Source organism: Lepeophtheirus salmonis, chromosome Z (genome assembly GCF_016086655.4).
Source record: "Lepeophtheirus salmonis chromosome Z, UVic_Lsal_1.4, whole genome shotgun sequence".
Lineage (NCBI taxonomy): Eukaryota > Metazoa > Arthropoda > Copepoda > Siphonostomatoida > Caligidae > Lepeophtheirus > Lepeophtheirus salmonis.
The window spans coordinates 10,198,751-10,220,652 of record NC_092584.1 but is presented as its reverse complement, the minus strand read 5'-3'; the positions used below and the strand labels follow the sequence as shown (position 1 = coordinate 10,220,652).

Below are 21,902 nucleotides of genomic sequence, written 5' to 3'. Positions count from 1 at the left end.
AAAAACAAGTTTATCTTCTATAACATACTCCTTGAAATAGTCTCTGTTATTTAGAATTGAGAAATCTTTATCTGAAAGAATGAACAACTTGAGTTTAGAAGTTGAAATGGAAGCTTGAAAAAGAATCCGGGCTTATAAGGGCCTTTGCAAATTTCATGACAATAATAAAACACGCAATGGACTGCCAATAAAAATCGTATATATCTCCTCCTAGTACTAAAGATGCTGGAGGAATCACTTGGATTCCCCCAGGGGGGTGAAAGCAATGATAGGCGGTTATGAGATGAGAAGTGCTCAATTCTTGTACGGTGAAAGAAGAGCCTTATCGTCGTCAATCTCGAGTTTTGTAAGATCCAAAAAACCATTCCAGAGTGTGGTGCATCTTCGACATCAAAATTACCGGAATGGAATCTACGAAACCCAAAATACAGCATGATTGGATGTTACAGTATCAATACCATTAACACTATTCACATTTTCAGCCACCTGCTTTACATTTTCGTCTTGTTCGAACAAAGCTTTAAAATATGGTGTATTTTTAGTAGGAAATCTTCTCTTTTTAACACCATCTAGGGTAAACCGATTGCACCGATACAATGAGAGATACTCATTACTAAGGCAATTTATTGGCAAAATAATGAATTATAAAAACAATGGGAGTTTTGTCCATTTAAAACTCGATTTTCCTTTAAGATAGTTTTTATCTTGACAGACTGCATAAATAACCGTCATCATCACTGATTATTTTATAGAGAATAATCCTGAGTTCGTTGCTCTTTTATAATTTCAGTTTGCTATTCAAAGAAGCTGCTTAAGTACCTTTGTTTTAATGCAGACATAATTATTATTGCACCTCTTTTGATCGTGGGTGTCATCAAACTGGATTATGATTATTTATATTACACATGTTCTATATATAATTATTTCAATCACTGCAAGAACTTATATAGAAATAGCTTTACCATTTAACAAATTTCTTATAATTTTATTAAATGATTACTCCACCCCAGGTCAGTTACAAAAGAGAGAATATTAATTATTAATTATTATTAGTGAACTCGTATCTATACACAATATAAAAACATGAGTGGTAAGCACTTTCTGATGAACATTTGTTTAATAAGACAAGTATGATTTCGTTATTTAAGAGGTAATTAATATGGGATGATAAGTGGGTTGTTTGATCTAAAAGAAAATATTAGGTTGTGTAAAAAGTAATTTCTTGGAGGAAGAAATTTGCCATATTTTGCATTTTTCTTGCCTGATTATATTTACTAGTTTCTCAAAGTACAAAAATTAACTGTTGAACCGCTTATCTATAAATATTAAATGTTTGACTCGGGCCCCTAATAAATACAAAGTATTTTTGTAAAAAGATATTACCCAAAGAAAGATTAATTAAAAATGATTAAGGAGCAAATGTTAACAACGCTTGATTTATTTTCATGTTTAAATTCAATTAATAAATTAATTGAAAAACTTTTAGTTTTTCTTATATTTATTTGTTACTCTGTTGAATCAAATGATGTTTTTTTTTACCGCTTAAGAAAGTATTTATTTCTTTCTTTTCTATTTCCATACCTATATATATATATATATATAAAACTTCAAAAAAACAGAAAAAAGTCAAGTATATTCTATATTTTCTGCAAATATTTATCGTAGAGTATAAATAATTTAAATCTATATAAAACTTTGCAATGAAGATTAAAAATAAAATATCTAGTAACAATTTAATGTCAAATGAGGCTCATTATTTTTGTGAATAAAAAAATATAAGAAATCGTATTAAAAGGTCGAAATATTCAATTAGGTTTGAAGCATCCCTCTTATGGTATTGGTATCTATTAGAATCAGCAGGGATACAGATTTCGGTTGAAAATGTTTGGGCTATTTGAAATATATGTATATAATTATAAAAAATATGAACTATCATTATGCTAAAAGAGGAAACCTAAAATGAACTTTGTAACCCTGACAATTTGAAGAATGTTTGAGAGGCAAGATGTTTCATTAGATTAGCTCTGAGCAGCTGTACAAAGAAGTAAATAAACGCAAATCCCACTTGCATGTATACATCACACACAAAAAAAAGGTTCAGATCCTCAGAAATTATAATGTAAGGACAAAGAAAAGGCGGGAATATGTCATTTTTTATTTATTTGGTTCATTCCAGTCTTAGTATCGGTCCTTTTAGTTCTTGGGAAGAGTCCTTGAGACAGCACTAAAATAACTTATTAAAGAAGGAATAAAGTTGAGTGATGTCATCAAGAACAGATTTTTATAAGTATTAGGACTAGTATGGAGGACTAAACTGACCCGGAACGAGACTGAACTGGAAGGGAGTACAGTCTTCAGTCCTAAATTATAGATTGATACAACGGTAGGCAGGAGTTACGATCATTAATTCTACTCAGAGTGCGTCCTTCAGATGTAGAACGGAATTGGGTTGGACGGTACAAAATTATTGTACTGATTCATACCAACCATTTAGTGTGTGTGATGTGTCAACATAAAAACAATTTCGAACAAAAATCAAGGAAAATAAAATATCTAAATATATAAACAGAAGGTCATTGCATAATGCGGTTTCAAACAACACCATGGATTTTGCATAACATGATGTTGGGAATTATTCTGACTCAATATATATTGCTGTATATTTCCATCTTATCGCCTTTTTTCTTAAATATTTTGATAATGTATTATAAAAAACTAAAGTCAGATGGAGTAATTGTATTAAAATATTGTGTTGATTTAACTTTAAAGGAGCATATATATATATATAAACAATATATTGAGGAAAAACAAGATTTTTTTTCCGTTTTTGATGAGTTCTTTCATACTATGCCAATATATATTTTTATTAAAAAAGCTTATAATTTTGCAAAGGATATTTGATTTGATATCTATAATTAAAACTTATGTTTACTACTTATTATACAAACTTGCAATAAAAAGGTTGCTAAATAAATATTGGTTAAGTTCTGATTGTTTGAATTTTACAGTCATTAAAATGACCGAAGGTAAATCAAGTAAATACCCAATTAAGATTAAAATTTCACAATTATCGTGTAAAATAGTAAAAAATGGACTTTGAAAAATAATTCATCCCGTTTTACGGGTTTAAGTAATCCCCCCCCCCGAACAAGGCGGATTTATTCTGTTCCCAAAAACTGCGATAAGCGGGCAGCCCCTACCTGTATTTACTTCATACATACATACAGGCGAATACTTCTTAGATATATTTTATAACCTTTATTCTTATATTATGGATAAATTTTGGCTACTTAAAGTGGAATTTGTGAGTCCTTCAAAGGTCTAATTATAATACTCATTGTTGATAGAAATGGAAGAATATTCGTCGAAGAATACAAATGTAATCCACGCTCCATTTTGTGAAAAATCACTCTAGCTTGCTTTAATCTTGACTGGCGACACGTATCGATGTCTCTTTCTTTAGTTGTGACGATAGATTTTTACAATTTTTAATTCAATTTGCAGGTTGTTCAAAGGCTTAAAGAATAATTTAATAATTTAAATCAGGGTCGTCTGCAGGATTTTTTTTTGAGGGGGGAGGCACAAAAAAATAACAAAATTAAAAGTTTTTAAATCTATTTTTTTTAATTTAAAAAATCCAAATCTATTCACGGAAAATTAATTTTTTGGAAAAAAAATTTAAAAAATCCATATCTATTGACAGAAAATTAATTTTTTGGAAAAAAAATTTTAAAAATCCATATCTATTCACAGAAAATTAATTTTTTTGGAAAAAAAATTAACAAATCCATACCTATTCACAGAAAATTAAATTTTTTCTAAAATTCTATAACTATTCAAATAAATTAACTTTGTTGAAAAAAATTTAAAAAATTAATTTTGTTGAAAAAAAATTTAAAAAATTAATTTTGCAAAAAAGAAAAATGGAAAGACTAAATTTAATTTAAAATATTAAAAATTTCGAGGAAAAAAATCAAATATTAAATTTTCTAGTAAAAAGCAAAAGTTCCTTTATTTGGCAGATGACTACAGCCCCTCCAGCCCCCTGCAGATGCCCCTGGAAATGGAGTATATTTTGTCGAAAAAAGCTTTGTAGCTTAATTTTCTGTTGAACCTACACATGTACATTTTACAAGCCTCTAAAGTTCGTTAATTACGGAATAATCAAAGAAATCCCCCGGAAAGTGATAACACAAGGCATCTTTTTGCATGCCCTTGATAAGCAAATTTGGAGTAGGTACATACTGATATTGAACTGCCACCTATGTAATATCAACATACAGTGGAGTAGACAAAGAGTTAAATGTCTAAAGAGGAACCGGGGATGACTCTACGACATTACGCATAGTAAATGATTTTTATAATATATATATATATTTATTTTGTTAAAATATTATTTATATATGATTTGAAAAAATCCTTTGACTGGAACAAGAGAGATCTCAACCATGACGTAATTAGTATTGCTCTTCTCTTTTACTAGTATGTAGAATATGTAACTTAGTTATCAGCTGTTGATCTTTTATTGTTTTATACATTTGATTTATACAACAGGGATTTTCACTACTTACATACATATATAGCATTACTGTGCCTTATTGTGTTATATAGCCTTTATATATATATGGTATAAAACAATAACTACAAGGTCAAATCTCATGGTATATAGTCATCCTCAAATACCACGACCGTCAAAAGTGAGGCTTTTATTTTTGTAATTAAAGAAAGGCTATTGATAAATCATTCTGTAAAAATGTGTATATCTACATTTAATCATTCAACTTCAATTTTTGATACAACCCCAGATCTTTGTTTGAAATTCCATACTTTTTGTAATTTCATGTTCATAGAATCAAATCTATAAACCAAGTTACGAAATGAAGACCACGTGATCAATATCAATTATTATTTGATTATTGAGAAGAGGACTTATCCATAGTGGTGTGTTCATACTTAGATAGGACTGAAGCCTGCAGTCCCTTACAAGTCAGTCTCTGTCTGGTTCAGTTCAGTCCTGCATATCAGCCCTAAAAACTTTTAAAGTATGTCCTTGAGTACGTGAACTTTATTTCTTCTTTGTTTAATCCGTTCGAATATTATATGTACAGGATTGTTATTTGTAAGCATTCTCAGTGGTTAAATAAAAAGAAATATGAAATTCTGAAGATGAGCAGCTTAGCTCTCATGACGTTTCATATGATTAGATTCAAGATGTTGTCAGAGGAAGGAAATATACAGAAGCACCAGTCCGTATCAAGTGACGTCATAGACAAGAACGACTCCGTCTTTAATTGATCCTCAATTTCTACTCTGATCCGACAGATAATTAAATACATAACTCTCCATCAAATCCTCAGCCTTAATCTCCGTCATTTATGAGAACACGCACATTATATTTTGATGATCCCTTCCATAGAATTTGAAGAATGATGATAAAAAATACTATTCATGTTATAACTAAAAAAATATATCTCAGTTGTATAGCTGTTTTAAATTCTTTTAAGGTGATATTGGAAGTCAAAAGAAATAGGTTCCTGCTCTAATCTGTGCTGGTCTCACCAAGACCAACATTATGAATATACTCTCAGTCAGCAACCAGCCGGTCCGGGTGGTCAGGAAATGAATTGAAGCTCGAAATAACATTGATGACAAACAGTGTTCAATTAAACAAACTAACTCCAAAAGCTGCCGGAGAGGTTTTCAATCTAATCCAAGAATAAAAAGAACTGTGCTGGCATTGAAACAAACTATAGCTAAGTCTATAGTGTCAAGAGCCGTCAAAATGCTCGTAGTAAGTCTCTCAGGCTTCATCAACAACTATTACTTATTTTAGTCCCAAAAACACTCGTCTCTAGCTCTGTAAACGGATCCTGAATTATCATAGACATCATGGAAACAGAGTCATTTTCTTCTTTGATGAAAAAGCCTTTACTGATGATCCAGTTATTAAAACGCCAAATGAGTTATATAAAACCCTTCATAAATCCTGGAAAAACGGAATCTGGAGAGAAAATCCCCGTTCCTGATCCTCCAGACCGTCTGGTTGCTGACTGAGAGCGTTTTCATGATGTTGGTTTGACCGGTGCTGACCATAACGGCAACTTCCTACCTTTAAGCTTCCATTTTCCACTTAAGAGTATTTAATCTAACCTAAACAGCTGACCTCACTTCACAAAACTATTGCGGCCAAAAAGTTTCAATTGTATGTTTACAAAAGAATGGCTACAAAACTTCTTAAATTTTCATTTGATTGAGTTTCTCTTACTTTTTGAGCATCCGGTAATTATATAGTTTTTAGAATGTTGAACAAGTTTCGATATAATAACTTTTTCGTCATACCTACTGTTTCTAAGTTTTAATCCTTTTTTTTTATCGTCGAAATACTTATGAGTCACCCTACATATTTGGAAACAATAATAAACCTATGATTACTGTTATGACAAAAAAAAAGTATTTTATTAGATATACTCCGTTATTAGAGTTATTTATTAATCCAATGGGATTTGCTATAATTTGAGTTCTAATTTGGACTTTGTAGCTTCAAAGAAAGGGCTCATTATATATCTTAATATAGAAATATACAGTATTTATTTCTAAATTGATATTTGTTTGCTCTAAATCACATATTATCAAAGAGACAACATGATCGATTAGATAATATATAAGTCCATGTGATTGATTCCATATATATATAATATGACTTTAGTTAGTATATTATACAAATTGCAACCCAAAAATAAAATAAAGAATTTCCATATCTAAGCTTTAAAATAAACTCAAGGAAACACCTCTGTTAACTTGAGTAGATTCAGGGTCTTTGTCGTGGGGGGATCCTAACGTAAGATGTCGCTTGTTATGATATTACAGAGGACATTACTGTGCATTTTTTTTTTGCAGAGTTAACCTTGTTTACTCAGTAAAAAGGGTGAATTCATGGAGGTTGTGTATTTAGTTATAGATAAAGAAGGGATCTGTGTGAAGAAAAAAATAAGTTTTCCAATAAGAAAAGGAAAAAAGGTTGATGCTTTGTGCTTTTTCTTCTTTTTTGTTCATGATGTAATATAGCCATGTGCCACGCTGCTTAAGTAATCCATGAAATGTCCGATTTTTTAGGTTTAATAGAGATCCAAAATATATTTTATTATTATATTTCTCAAAATAAAAAAGGATCCAAAATATATTTTCTAACAAATAATTAAGACTCTGAATTCAATTTTAATTTTTAACACATGTCCAAGTGAAGTGAAGTAGGCATCACTTTGAGGATTTAAGTGTTTTACTTGTAGACTTTTTATCTACCCTTAAAGTTTGTGCAGATTTATCTGCAACATCCTGACTAATATAACGGAAGCACATAGATTATCTAACTGAATACATTTTTCTTAATGAATAAATACCTCATAAGCAATTTTGTAATCAGTTTCCTCTTTATTAGAATGAGAATATAGCGCTAGGTAATTTTGTTTCAGGACCTTTTGCCTTAAAGCCATTTTCCTCAAGTATATTTCCCCATAATAAATAAATGAAATTTATACGTAGTTTGGGTTATTTGAAGTTAAACTTAATTTAAAATGCATTCAATGTTTGTTTTCTGTTGATAAAAGGATGGAGTTCTACTTCAAAACTTAAATGCACGCTCCAACAAAATCTCACTATGTAATAAATTCGAACTAGAGACAAAATAGCAATTATATTTAGTATAATAAAACAAACCTTTAATAAATAAACCGGATTATCAATTCGAAATAGAGAATTGATAATCACTTCTCCGTTAGTAATTATGATCAGACATGATGGGTTATTTATATTAAAAAAGACTTATAGATTGACAAACAAGCAAAATATGAGGCAAGGGCATAGTTCCATCATTATTGCAACATAAAAAAATATTTAATGCATTTTATAGTAATAAAGATTGCATATTTTGATTCTGAGGCAAAATTACTGGGTACTGAAAATATTACTTTAAATAATATTATACGACTATTAATAATAAATATTAATGAAATATTTTTCTACGGATACCATTGCAGATGCGTTTCGTGAATCACCAGTCTTTTCCAAGATGGATCCATTGGTTTTGGATAACAGGGATACTATTTATCCGTGAGTATATACTATTTTTTCATTTAATTAATTAGAATTAACCAATGTAATTACTATACACAGAGCCTGGTCTATTGCGATGTGAAGACACAACCGACCTTCCAGATCTCTTATCCTCATCAACAACGTCGAAAACAATAACAACAACCCTAACGAACAATAATACGAGTGTGAGTCATACTATAAGTGTCGTCTCTGTTCTATACTCTTCTGATGAATCCTCTGAGACCAACATCACCTTCCACTCATCCTTCCACAACTCATCAGTCCCTACCAACACCACCACTGTACGAACAACTCCACAAGAGGAGGAGGAGGAGGAAACCACTCTTCCTCAACCCGCTGATCTATCATTTAAAATCATTTCCACTACGACAACACCTGCAGAATCTTCCACTCTCAGGCCTTCGACGACCACTCCAATTCTTCCTGTCGCTCTTATTACAAATATGACAAAACTGGAGGACACCCTACCCGAATTATTGCAAATAGGCTCTTTAGCCCCGAGCTCATCTGAGACTCCGAGTCACAAGCCGGGAGAAAGAGTTCGTGGAGGGAAAGAGGGTCGATCTCTCATGCATCATTCCCCTGTCATTGTACGGGTCTTTGACAAAAATGACTCCAAAGTCATTGAGGAAGAGATGGGTAGGAAAAGTCAAGACAAAAATCGATCCGCTGTGGAAATAATTTCGGATACAACATTCATTTTGAGAGAACAGGGTTCACATGTGGATTTAGGGGAGAGTACTGGATCCCTTTTAACTCTCAAAGATAGTGGAGGGGAAGAAGATGAGCCAAGTAAGGAGTCTACGGCCTCTGGTATGAGTACTAATATGCTCGTTGGTATCATTATTGGAACTCTACTTCTCATGATCATTGGCACCGGTGAGATATTTTTTAATAGTCCATTATCACACTGGCCAACTGGTATAATATTTTATATTTTTTTTCTTTGAAAATGTTCCCAAATTTAAAAAAAAAAATGTTAACCAGTGTAATCATGTTACAATGATATAAATGCATAAAATTGTACTTTTACTATTAATAGAAAGTTTTTGGACGTTACGTCAGTATTGTTGATTTAGAACATTTTGGGGGTCTAAATCATCCAAGTTTTATAACAATAAAAACCCTTTATTCAATAACACTAAAGGAATTTTTGAGCCCTGTATATACATCATATATATTTAAATGATAAATAGTACATAGTGTTGTGTTGGTCCTAATTTATTCGGTCCAGTCTTAGGACTGTCGGTCCTTGGAATTTTTCATTATTATTGATGTTTTATTAAACCAAATAATATTAAATATGCATTAAGATTTTTGCACATATCTTACGAAAAAAATAGTATATTTTTCATTATAATTCGATCAGATTATATTGTTACTTGGTTATATAATTTATTCTTATATAAGGGAATAATTAAAAGGAGGAAAAATAGCCTCTTTGACGTCATGAGGGATCGATTTTACCTTCTTTAAGGATCGACAAGTGGGGTTGGACTAGACTGCGGTCCTTGTTCCTAAATAAGGACCGACATTATACTAATAATACCCCCTTAAATGATAAAAAAGGTCAGACTGGCATTTGTTAATAATGTTCCTAAAGAAATTGATTAAAGGATCAACAAAGTGTACACAATAAGAAAATAAAACTTATTGTATTTTTACCTTTGTTCTTTATTTAAAATTAAAGAAACGATTCATTTTTAAGCCCTTGTCAATATAAGAATAATCCTACAAAGATTGAAGCTCTTATAGAATCCAGGAGTATGCAAAAGTCATTTCCATTGTCATCCATCTAGTATGCAACTATTTTGTTAGCTGTCTTTTTTCCCAACATTCTTCTCTACGTCAATGCGTTGGTTGGTTGAGCTCGAGTAAGCACGTCGTACCTTTATTGTATCTCCTGACCTTTCCTTAAAAAAGAATCAGAAAAAAAGGCCAAAATCAGTTGGAAATAGGGTTTGATCGCTTTTAAAAAAACTGCAGTCATATCAGTCCGGCCAAGATCAATATTTTCAGTCCTAGAATCGCTCCTTTCGGTCTTTTATGGTAACTACAACAGCTAAAATGGCGTTGTTACTAACTAAGGGAAGGTTTGTCATAACTTCTTTCAAAGAGAGAAAATACCCTAAGTTTAAAGTAGGACGTGTATGTCTAGAAAGTAAAATACTCAAATATACGTTCGAATTCTCCATAATTCCTTTTTCTTTATCTTTTTTCCCCCGTCATTCCTTATATGAAGACGAAATTGTGTCATGCTTTCTTGTTGTGAAATATGTATAGAAATATTTGACATCAGATGCCAAACCCCAAACCACGTCAACAACAGAAATTTTCAACCATGTTACATTTTCAGAAGTACTGGATGGGCTATTTATATCTGAACAGTTGGAATTTTAAACTTCAACATGATATAATTTATTAAACAACGATCAAATTTCTACAAAACTAATACTATAAATAGATGTGTATCTGAGCTCTCTTAATCATTAATCTAGCCAGTCGTAGCGCGGCAATTATGGCTTCCATGCGATGGCGGAAGGCATGGCATCCACAGCAGATGTAGTCCTCTGTCATGGCATCTCAGTTCTGATTGACAGTGGCTTTAAGGCCTTGGTGTTTGGATGATAGACCTCGACATGGGTTCTCCAAAAGATGTAGAACAGGGTGTTTGCATTAGGACTGCAGGAGGGTGGGGGGGGAGGATGGGCAAAACTTACAAAAATAGTCGAGAGGGAGAGATGGGTTTCTTTCATTGGGGATTTCAAAAGTGGCCCCTACACTGGGTCATGTTTGGGCTTTTTACGTATTCCTTCTTTTATCCAACGTTTCAGACTTGCTGAAGGCGTAGATGTTAGTCCTGAAAACGCCCAACTGCTTGGGGTGCGCAAATGGAAATTCGTCGATCACGTTCAGTGTCATTTTGTGGATTCCTACGTAGGCTAGAGAGCTCAAGTTGTTTTTTTGTTGTTGTTTTTTGTAAATAATTTCTTATACTGTAATATATTGAAATATATATTATTTTTAATGACTCAACATTAATTAATTACTGAATTAGCTAGGGTTCAGATTTCAATGGACCACCCGATAGAACGCAATTGCGTTGTTGTGATGATTTTGGTAAAAAACGATCTGAATAAAAGTAATACTGAGGTCTTACATATGGCAAGGATCAATATGAGAAGTGTTGTGGAGTTGAGGAAGGCTCTGGAGGAAACCAAGTAGCACATGATTAGCTTCAGGAGCACTGTAACGACTGGTTGTCCAAAGATAATTGACCTCCTAGTTTTCCGGACCCGAATCCTTCCAGTAAAGAAAAAAAAAAGATAACTAGGACTGAAGGGCCGACTTATCGATCTTGCGGACCAATGAATGATGAGAAATACCAGACCGATTAGAATAAAGACAGAAGCAGTCTTAGGACCGATCAAACATTAGTTGGTAATAGATAGATTATCTTTCTTAGGTATAGCTTAACAAGAGATAATTCTAATTCAACCAATCAACGTGCAGAAGGCTCATTAGAGTATAAGAAGCAGAAAAAAATCAATAGTTTACAACAAAATAGAGTGTGAATTTGTAAATTTGTGAGATAATGCCGTGGATAGACCATTTTTATGTCCTTACAATTTTGTTGTTTATTCGAAAAACAAAATGGCAGACTTTTAGAATGATGACATTACGTGAAAACGTTCCATTTAGATAGGATTATAGTCATTGAAAATCAAGGAATGTCATGGTTATATTCAATTCTTTGTCCACGTATGTAATTTTGTATTTAAAAAAACAAACCAACTTACAATACTTTTTCCAAAGAAGGTTTGAAAGAATGAAGACAATTTGTTTCTTTCATGTTTCCTTGGAATTTGCTTTTGGAAAAATGTTTACAAATACTTTGAGTACTATTTATATCTACATTTGTATATAAATGTTCGTTTCTAGAGCATTGATAATTATGTAACCAATCATTATTTATTGATTTTTCTGAGTAAATGATTTGGTGATACGGCGTTTAGTGCCCCATATTTGTATTTCAGTGTGTTTTAATTTTTTTTTAGTTCAGTTTATGCAGCGTATAACAAAGAAATTTGACCACTTTTGATATTTCTACTTTAAATAAATATACAATAGTAATTTCTTAAGATACATTCAAGAAACAAAAAATGAGCAAAAGATATAATCATTAATAATGTAATTCACTCATCACAGACTTCATAAAGCCTCATTACGGATCTCGATTCGGTTCTTCAACAAACAGTAGACCCTCAAAACTAGAGATGGATTTAAACTCTTGCATTTTAGGACCACGGAGTCGATCAATAACTTCTTGATCGTGTGATAACCTATGTTGACCATTCAGTCAAGGGTGCTCTATACAAAATAATCCATTGGATTCAGGTCAGGTAGCTAGGAGACCAAATATCATTGGGCACCATTTCGTTGCATTGCTCCTGAAGCCAATCCTGGCGTCCTTGGTCTCTACCAGGGCCTTCCTCAACTCTGCAAGCCTTCTCAAACATTTTTATTATTCAGATCCTTGATCCTCAAAATCCTTACAACAGCGTAGCTGTGTTCTGCACGGAAAATGTAATAGCAGGGCGTCTACTAGCGATGGACTGAAAGGGTTGTTTACATTTTCTTTTCAAAACAGTTTAATTCTTCCGTGAAAAGCTTTAGATTTTTGAAATTCTTCTCTGAAAAGTATCGAAATATTTTTCAATTTTTTTTTATTTTATGTCAATAGCTGTATATTTTTGATTTTTTTTCCAAAAGACTTAACATTTATAAAAGTAGGAAAAAGTAGGACTAATTGTCTCACTCAGGTTATAGAATTGATATAATGATTTGAAGTTTTTGGGCTTTGTCCAAAGTTCTAAACAATATGTAACTTTAGGAACTCATTTAATAACATACTTGGTAGTATTTTACCTGTAATATCAGTTTTAATATTCAAAGATTATCAGAGATTGGCAACGTCTTGCAGTGAAATAATAATACTTTATAGCTAATAATATTATTTAGTACAAAATATAGGGGTATGTTGCTCATATAGAGGACGCTATTCAATTTTTTCTCAGCATTCACTATTTCTTTTTAAACCACAAGCTACAAACTCTATCATTAGAAAGTATATTTTTTTAAGTTAGTTCATGCCCTTTTGTAATACTTTAATGTTTACATATACTTAATCAATGCAACTCCCCATCTGACCAATTAACGTAACAATTAAAAAAAGTTTAAAAAATACTACGAGGATGAAAAAAATTAGAAAATATGCCACAACAAAGCATTTTTTGCACTCACCACACTCAAATATCCGTTGCTAATACGATTTTAATAAGTAATTATTCCTCAAAAGTGTTGGAGGACAATATTACTACAGGATCCTATTGAAATGCTCTTGAGCAGTGGTTCTCAACCACTTATATAAAGAAAACCATAAAAAGACTGGGTATATACATTCATTTTTTGGAATGTATATTTGCCATATATTACGATTATGAATAATAGATTATTTATTCGTGAAGTACCTATATACTCCATCAATCATTCATCGAAGAATAAAGGCACACTGTCATTATGATATTTGAGGTCATTAAGAAGACTCCTAAAGGTTTGCTGAAGCTTTTGAGTCAAGAATGGCCTCTCCTCAAACCTCTTTGAACTATGCTCAGCAGCCTTGACCATCCTTGACACCATATTCGTACAAAAATCTAGCCAATGGAGGGGAAAATCGACTGGACACAGCCAAATTTGTCTAAATCTAGCCGAAAATAGGCTATGGTGGGAGAAGGAGAGCAGTGGTCTGATCAAAACAAAACGGAAACCAAACATATTCAAGAATGGCTCAAATGTTGTATTGAATGACTTGGGAAACTCCTTCATTATGTTTCATAGCATGACTTTATATAACTGTCTTAATACGTCTTTCATCGTGTTTCATCACGTCTTTACTGTTATTGTATCACTCAACCTTCCCTCCGAAAAGAAACAGAAAAAAGGCCCGAATTCATATGGCCAAATAAGTCAATCATACCAACTGTTATCTTTCTCTTAAGTACTACATAACTATTATTGTTACATTATTTCTTCACCATTTTTAAAATAAATTATATGTATATTTCGTAACATTAAAATATACATAGTATATTATTCTTTAATCTATTATAGTATTGCTTAGTAATATTCTATTAAAAGCGTAGCTATAAATTTGTATTTCTATATGATAGCCAAAATCAATTTATTCTTATAAATAATAAAATCCCCAATATATATACCGGTAGTTGCATAAATACGCGGACTATTTGTGGCAAATAATTAAATGTGTACTAAAATTCGTATGACGTATTTTTTTTGAGAATTATATAATAGAGAATTTATTCTGGTATAAAATTTAATATAATTACTGAATATAACCACCATCAGCTGCTATGACACCTTCCAAGCGCCCGCGGAAGGCCTTACATACATTGATGATGTAATGGTCTTCTATGGTTGCCCATTGCTCATTGACGCTGGCCTTCAATGAGTCCAAATTCGGGTGGCGGGTAGCACAGGCCTTCTTCTCAATTTGCCACCACACACTGTAGTCAAGGGGATTCAAATTAGGTGATTGAGGTGCTAAATGTTTTTGTTCCAAAATGGCATGTTGGCAGCGAGCCAATCCTGAGTCATTCTAGAGGTATGGGTAGGTGTCCCATCCTGCTGGAAGATAAAGGACCCCATTAGAGATCTGAGGGCCTATGGAAGGACCTTGTCCTTCAAAATCTCCAAATAGGCCTCTGATTTAAGTTGGAAACCAGTTTTGAACCAAAGTAAATCCATTTTTGCCCCATTTGATGCAATGGCACAAAAAATCATCACGGATGCTGGATGTTTGACTGTGGTGATTGTTCGAAGCTCCTCAACCATGTCTTGTTGCCATTGAAGGCCCCCACACGGTCACTTGACCTATTGAACAATGGATCAACAGTGAAATTATTTTCATCTGAAAAAATGATGATGCCACTAGCCGGGGCATGCTTGATATCATTCAGCATGACTTTGCAACGTTGTAGGCGCTTATCACGTTGAAGTTGAGACAATAAAGGCCTCTCAATCATCCTTAGAGATCGGCCACCAACTTCTTTTACAGCCCTGGAAATGCTGGCCTTATGAACATTCATGTCTTCAGCCACCCTTGTCATGGAAGTCTTTGGGTTGGCCATGAAGGCCTTCTTCACCTCATCTACATTGATTTTCCGTGGTATACGGGTCCTAAAACCGTCCTACAGATCTTTCCCCTCCTTGACAAGCTTCTAGACCTAGAACACAGTAGTCCTGGATAGTCCAGTGTCCTTGATTATCTCCTTGACAGATCTACCGGTGCGGAGGAGAGTGGCAACCATATGACGTTTGGCCACGTTATTCATCATTCAAGGACTTTGTTTGATGCGAGTAAGAAAAACAAAAACAAACCCAAAAGATTTACCGAGTTTACTTGTGCTGGATTTTTTTTATTTCCGGTCACGGAACCTCTAGATATAAGCGTTTAAAAATTAGTCCGCGTATTTATGCAACTACTGGTGTATATATTATACAAGACAAGGGATCCAACAAGAAAATCTATAGTTGTTCTTTTAGAAACGGAGAGTAAGTATAGAATAACTTATGACTATGTTTAGTCATCAAAAATCATACATAACGAAATAGCCATGAATCATGACGTAACCATCGAAAGAAAAGAATCAACAACTTACAACTAAATTCGTAGGGTATTTTTGTATTCACAAGGTAACACAGTGTTATAGACGTGGTTGTCCCGAAATGATTGAGACAGGTTTGTTTGAAGAGAAAGGAGAAGAGTTAGCTACAAAATTCTCCCATCATCAATTTTCTCATGTATTTATGGAGGGAAAACATTCCATAGTTATTCAGAGACTAAATAGCTAATGCCCCAGATACATTTTAGCATAGGTGTTTCCATTCCTCGCTGAGCAATGGAGACTTAAAATTTTCATTTTTTGGGCAAAACAGTGTCTCTAATTGCTTGCAATTAAAATAAGGAACAATTATTTATTTGCATTGAACCTATTTTTATAACATATGTGCGTCTGTATCTTTTTTAATATGCTGTAATATGATTTTTTGCATTTATTTTATATTAGTTGGTTTTGGTGTGCTTATCTATCATGAAAAATTTGCAAACAAGCCTCAAACCCTGGATGATAACTATGCTAATTCAGACTCTGGAGGGATTTACAACTTTAGTACAACAGAGGATTTCTTTCGACGAATAAGTCACATTGAATGTGGAGGATTTGATATTGGGCGTGTAAGTATTTTTAACAATATATTGAGTGACGTATTGAGGGCACTGCTATCGAAGGATTTCATGTTTACTAAAAAAAAAATTTGGTCACAATATAAAAAAATTGTTCACCATGAAAAAATTTTACGCGGAAATAGGGTACATTTTTTTCCCCACAATTAATTATCTTACGAAAAGGCATTTGACAAAATTATGCAACAGAGCAAAAAATTTAATTTTTGAATAGTTAAAAGTAGACGTTATAGGTTATTCATACTAAAAAAATAGATTGACGAACAATCCAATATGAGGCCCGAGCATAATTCCATCATTATTTCAATAGAAAAGAAAATGGCTTTAAGGGAAAAGTATCGTACATTAAGTTTGTTTTATTACAGTCTGTCAAAAAATTTTAAAATTTTTATAAAAAGAAAAAGAAAAAAAAAACTCTCAATGAAAAATTGTATTCACACCCCTAAGTTTACAAATGATGTTAATAGAAATGATCCGTATTTCTTATTCTAGGATACATATAGCGAAGAAATGTACAATTTGGATAATGATTCGTTCCTTAATAGTTTAGAAGCAATGACGTTTCCTTCATATAGTCCGGAAATGAACAATCGTAGTACGTTCTCCAATGATTCTGGAGTTTGAAGTCCTTGGACTAGGGATCCCGAACGATACACACACATATCGATAATTAATTATTTTAATAAAACAATGCTAAACACCAAAGTGTTTCGAATTTTTATAAGGCTGTGATAAACTACAGGGCACTCTGTAGACTTTTTATGTTGGTTCATTTTAGTTAAGTTTTATTTTACTCACCCCCCCCCACTGAGTAATGTCTCTTTTATTATCTTTATTTCTGCTATTTTCTTGGTCATTGGTAAATATCCCATTTTCAAATACACATATATATAGGTTCATTTCTTTTTAATACCAATTATAATTAATTTTTACAATTATTGTTCACTTTTTGTTATTTTATCTCGTATTTAATATGAATTTTGTTAAAAAGTATCGTAAATTATTTTGTTATTTTTGGTTTTTTTTAAATGTCTGTTCATTTCTCTATAGTAATTATTTTATTAAATGTATAGATTTGGGAATAATTAATTATATTATTATAATAACAATAATTACACAAAAATAATAATTGTATATTTATTGGAAATGATTGTATAACCTTCAAATTATAAAATGTATCATTATCAAATTGAATAAAGAGATGTCTTTCTCTCGTAGACCAGGTCATATTTATTGTGCATACTAGGTCTAATATTGATTAGTTAGTGTCATTAGACTGATTTATTAATAAATCAGAACGACTCAACTGGTTAGGTAATATTAACGCGCAGTTCAAACTCTTTTTTTTCCTTTGCGTATGTAACCTAGTCAGGCTTCTCTTCAGCATTCTTTTAATATTTGGTGCGGAATGGCATCATTAAAAACAACCGAAAATTAGCATGGTAATCGTGACAATTTGAAGAATGTTTTGGAGCAGAGAAAGAATAATGATCATGACGTTCAATTGGATCACTTACAACAATCGACGGTGACAAGAGAGAGGCTCTCAGTTTGTAGAGATAAAGTACTGGGGCTCAAGGGAGTTTAAACTGCATTGCCGTTGCATTTCTAACCACTAAAAAAAGGTTAAATTATCCCATCGCTGCTTCCTTGAGCATCAAAGAACCCTTCTAAGATCCAAAAAACTCCTCGGCCCTCAGATTGTACAGACAAAGTGCTAAAAAATGCTATTTAAAGGCCGCCATGCTCTTAAAGGCCAAACAAATGCTACTAGAACCGTTTTTGGAGCCCCAAGAACCTACATGAAAAATTTCAGCAAAATTCATCCTTTGGTTTGGCCATGATTGAAGGACACACACACACACTATCATTCACATTTTATATATAGATAGAATGTACAATCGATATAGGTATCTGTTTTATTGCCCGAATACTTTGGATACGGATCCAGGAACTGTCCTATCTCTAATCATAAATATGTTGAAAATATGTTATTACATAATGTAGACAAAAGATTAACTATTGCAAGGATAATATATTTTCTTTAGGTAATTAGCCTTAGACTCTTGTCCTTAATTGATACAAAATTGCTACAATAGAAAATTAATTAAAATAATCTTGCATTTCATTGGGATTTTTAAGTTCTTATTATTTGATTAGACCCAAATATCATTATTTTCCATGGCATCAAGTTATATTTATCATAGGTGTTAAGCTGTGCCATACCTAAAGTGGAGAACTAAGGAGCCGTCCATAGGACGGATCTTTGACTCGGATCCGAAGTATCTGGGTACGGTATAAATGAACATATTTTATTCTAAAAGATCCAATACGACTTTGGGTGCCTGAACTTTTACGGAGCATTCAAAAACCTGATGTATTTTTCGGATCTTAAAAAGCATTGCATAATACTTAATCCTATTTATAAAAATCAGATATTATGACGAGATTTGGGGTAACAACGGCCAATGTTTCATTGCCGTATGGACTCTTCTCAATTTCCACTATCATTTGTCGTTGAGTTTTTGGTTCAATTTTTAATAAAGTATCGGGGAAAAAGATAAAGTAGAGCTATTAAATCCTACTCCACAAAACGATACAGACAATAGAGCAGGGTCTATAGGGCAATAAGGCAAGGTTCTATACGCACTTTGTCCCCTTGGTCCACGAAAAATTGATCTAATATCTATATGGAACGTACATTCCATTCATGATGATAAGTGATTAGAAGAACATCTACATAAAAGGTTGCATCGTTTAATTATTTTACTGATACAGAAACACAAAAATGCACACTCTATTTGGTTGACAGCTGTTGAAGTTTCTTCTTCCTATATTCTCTTATCCGTTTTTAACATTGATTGGTTATATACGAATATTTCTTATTAAGCTGTGAACAATTATCAACAAGAATTAAATAATAATTCAATTGAATTTTATGTTTTTTCTGTTTCTTTTCGGAAGAAAGATTGCGAGATTCAATTAAGGTAGGTCATGTAGGAAAACATTATATTCTAATAATCATAACAATTAGTTATTCATTGTTTTGGCATCGGTAATCAGGAAAAGTATTGGCTTAATCCTGATTTGATTTGATTTATGGCCAAACTTTGGTTAAATGCTAATATGTTTTGAGCCAAGTATACGCCCAATTTGGGTTAGAATATAGATCCAAAAATTTACCCAAATTGTTATGTCTAAAAATGGGAACAGACCCAGATCCATGTGGATTTGTTCTATATTAAGTCGTGCCCCTCCCAAAACGATTTTTTCACCATCCTAGTTGAAATATAATTATAATAGATCTTTCAATATACTAAAAACTGCAAAACTGTGACTCTATCCTAGATTCTTGAGGTAAAATATGTTCCCCAGACCTGTGACTACAGAGGGATGTATTAAATTGTTAAAAAATGTACATTTAAACTAGTCCCCCTTCAAAGATAATTTAACACGTTGACAAAAAATCCCAAGTTTGTATTTTTATATAATAACTTGTATCAAATTATAGCTGAAAAATGAAATGATGCAAAAATTACGTTACCTGGTAAGAATATTGATTCTCTCACTTTGACGCTTTGACAATATTGTAAATATTTATTTTTGAGTGAACAAAATTGTATGACTTTCTTAATGGCCAGTATATGGGGGAAAAAAATCTCCTACGGATGTTTTCTGATCTTACTTTTCGTCAAAAAGGGCTGTTGTGTCAATATATCAATCAGCTATGTACTTTGCCTCTTTTCACTGGCTGGTGGAACGCGCTGTTATGATGGCCGTTTATGAGACAACTCATATAACGTCCATAACGTTTTTTAGGAACAATTGTAACATCCATTTTGAATGCAATGGCATCCAAACTTTCCAAGGAAGGCTGACTTTTATCAAGACGACATATTAGTAACAATTGCCATCCTGGTCTTATGTTTATTATTATTTCCGAGGGTTATGGACGTTACTTGTGGACACAGCTATAGTTATATAAGATTAAGCATGCTAAATTTTCTGTATTTATAGATAAATATACTACTAATCAGTGGAACCTAACTTTGGTACTGCGGCTAGGCAAGTAGTACACAAATATAAAATATTAGTAAATTTGCACAATTGCAATTTCTAAACACGTTTGAAGCAAAAAAAAAATTGTTGTACTTTATTATAAAATTAGGATTTCAATAAAATATTTCGAGGAACATTATCCTGTTTTATAATATTTTTTTTGTGAGTTATCGTGAATAGACTGTTTATTAAATAAAGAAGACATTTCAGTTGAAAAAAGAATAAAATAAAAAGTGTTTCCTTTATTATTTTTTTCCTCACTAATTATCATCTTGATATGATAACATAAATTTATAATTAAATTAATAACTACTTTACACATATACTTCGTCAATTTTTCAATAGAAACTACTTGTGTCTTTCTTTCTGTTTCTTTGATTTGGAAGAGAATATCGATCATTCTCAACCGTTTGAAGGATGTTCTAGGAGTTTTCTTCTTTTTTAGCTTGATCCAATAATTATTGGACTATCTTTACCCCTCCTTCAGCTACATCGTTAACCACAGTCAAGCTATCGATTTTCTCTTTGCTTATGTAAAACTCAAGATCGGATTCCCATTTTCAACCAGTTTCTGCAAGAAGCTTTTGACTAGCCACATAATGTTAAAAAAGACCACGAATCTTGCCCAAAAAACCTCAATAAATCCAGTTTATCTACAGTATCTTTTGGAAAGATGTGTGGGAACATCGGTTTTCTATATTTTAAGCCATGCCTTTTTTCTAAAGACAGTCCTTTTGAAAACCATCTTTGTTTTGATGTCGTTTACAACTCGATCAAAGACAAAGTTAATAGTACTAGTTCATCAGTTGGATACCACGAATGTACAGAGAATGCCTTAATTGCTGCATCTATACAAGTTTGATCGATCTTACTATAACTGATCAACTAGTATGAGATCATTCAAAGGTGCTGCTGAAGGAAGTGGAGCTGTAAACCCCCAAGACACGTAACCCAAAATAATAAAAAAAACCTACAAAGCGATTGATTTATATTGCTGTCCTGTTAGGTAATTCTTAAACTATTTTTTGACTGAGCAGGTCGATTTGTATATCTTAAAGAAGCATCCACCTTGCTCTGTGTAAGTCACCAGGTCAGTTGAACTGTCTGAAACCTTTTTCCTTACCCTTACTTAACACGAGCATCACCAGTTCCTTATAGTTCCCTCCGATAAAAGTCTCAGTGGACAACATTTTGCAAAGCTGAAGGATGTCTTCATTTTTATACTCAAGTCTATCGTCCAGGGATAGATAATTGAGGTCCTTAGCACCACTAAATTTGAGTTGTTCAAACACAGTTTATAATCTAAAAACATATTAGAAAACTTATATTTTGAACATATTAAATTTAATTTCAATTTAATAACCGAATATGTTATAATATATTAAAGAATACATTAGAATATAAATAC

At 32.4% G+C, this 21,902-nt stretch overlaps 1 protein-coding gene across 2 annotated transcripts in view; it reads left to right on the top strand.

Annotated features, from left to right (window-relative positions):
• LOC121130296 (uncharacterized) overlaps nucleotides 1–17,652 on the top strand; it is a 151,847-nt gene extending 134,195 nt beyond the window's left edge. For both annotated transcript variants that reach the window (XM_040726059.2, XM_071893701.1), the window contains exons 2-5: nucleotides 8,034–8,106; nucleotides 8,170–8,991; nucleotides 16,260–16,426; nucleotides 16,928–17,652. In XM_040726059.2, coding sequence (XP_040581993.1) covers nucleotides 8,034–8,106; nucleotides 8,170–8,991; nucleotides 16,260–16,426; nucleotides 16,928–17,059 — 1,194 coding nt within the window. In that variant the 3' untranslated portion in view covers nucleotides 17,060–17,652. The remainder of the gene's footprint in view (nucleotides 1–8,033; nucleotides 8,107–8,169; nucleotides 8,992–16,259; nucleotides 16,427–16,927) is intronic.
• The last annotated feature ends 4,250 nt before the right edge of the window (nucleotides 17,653–21,902 follow it).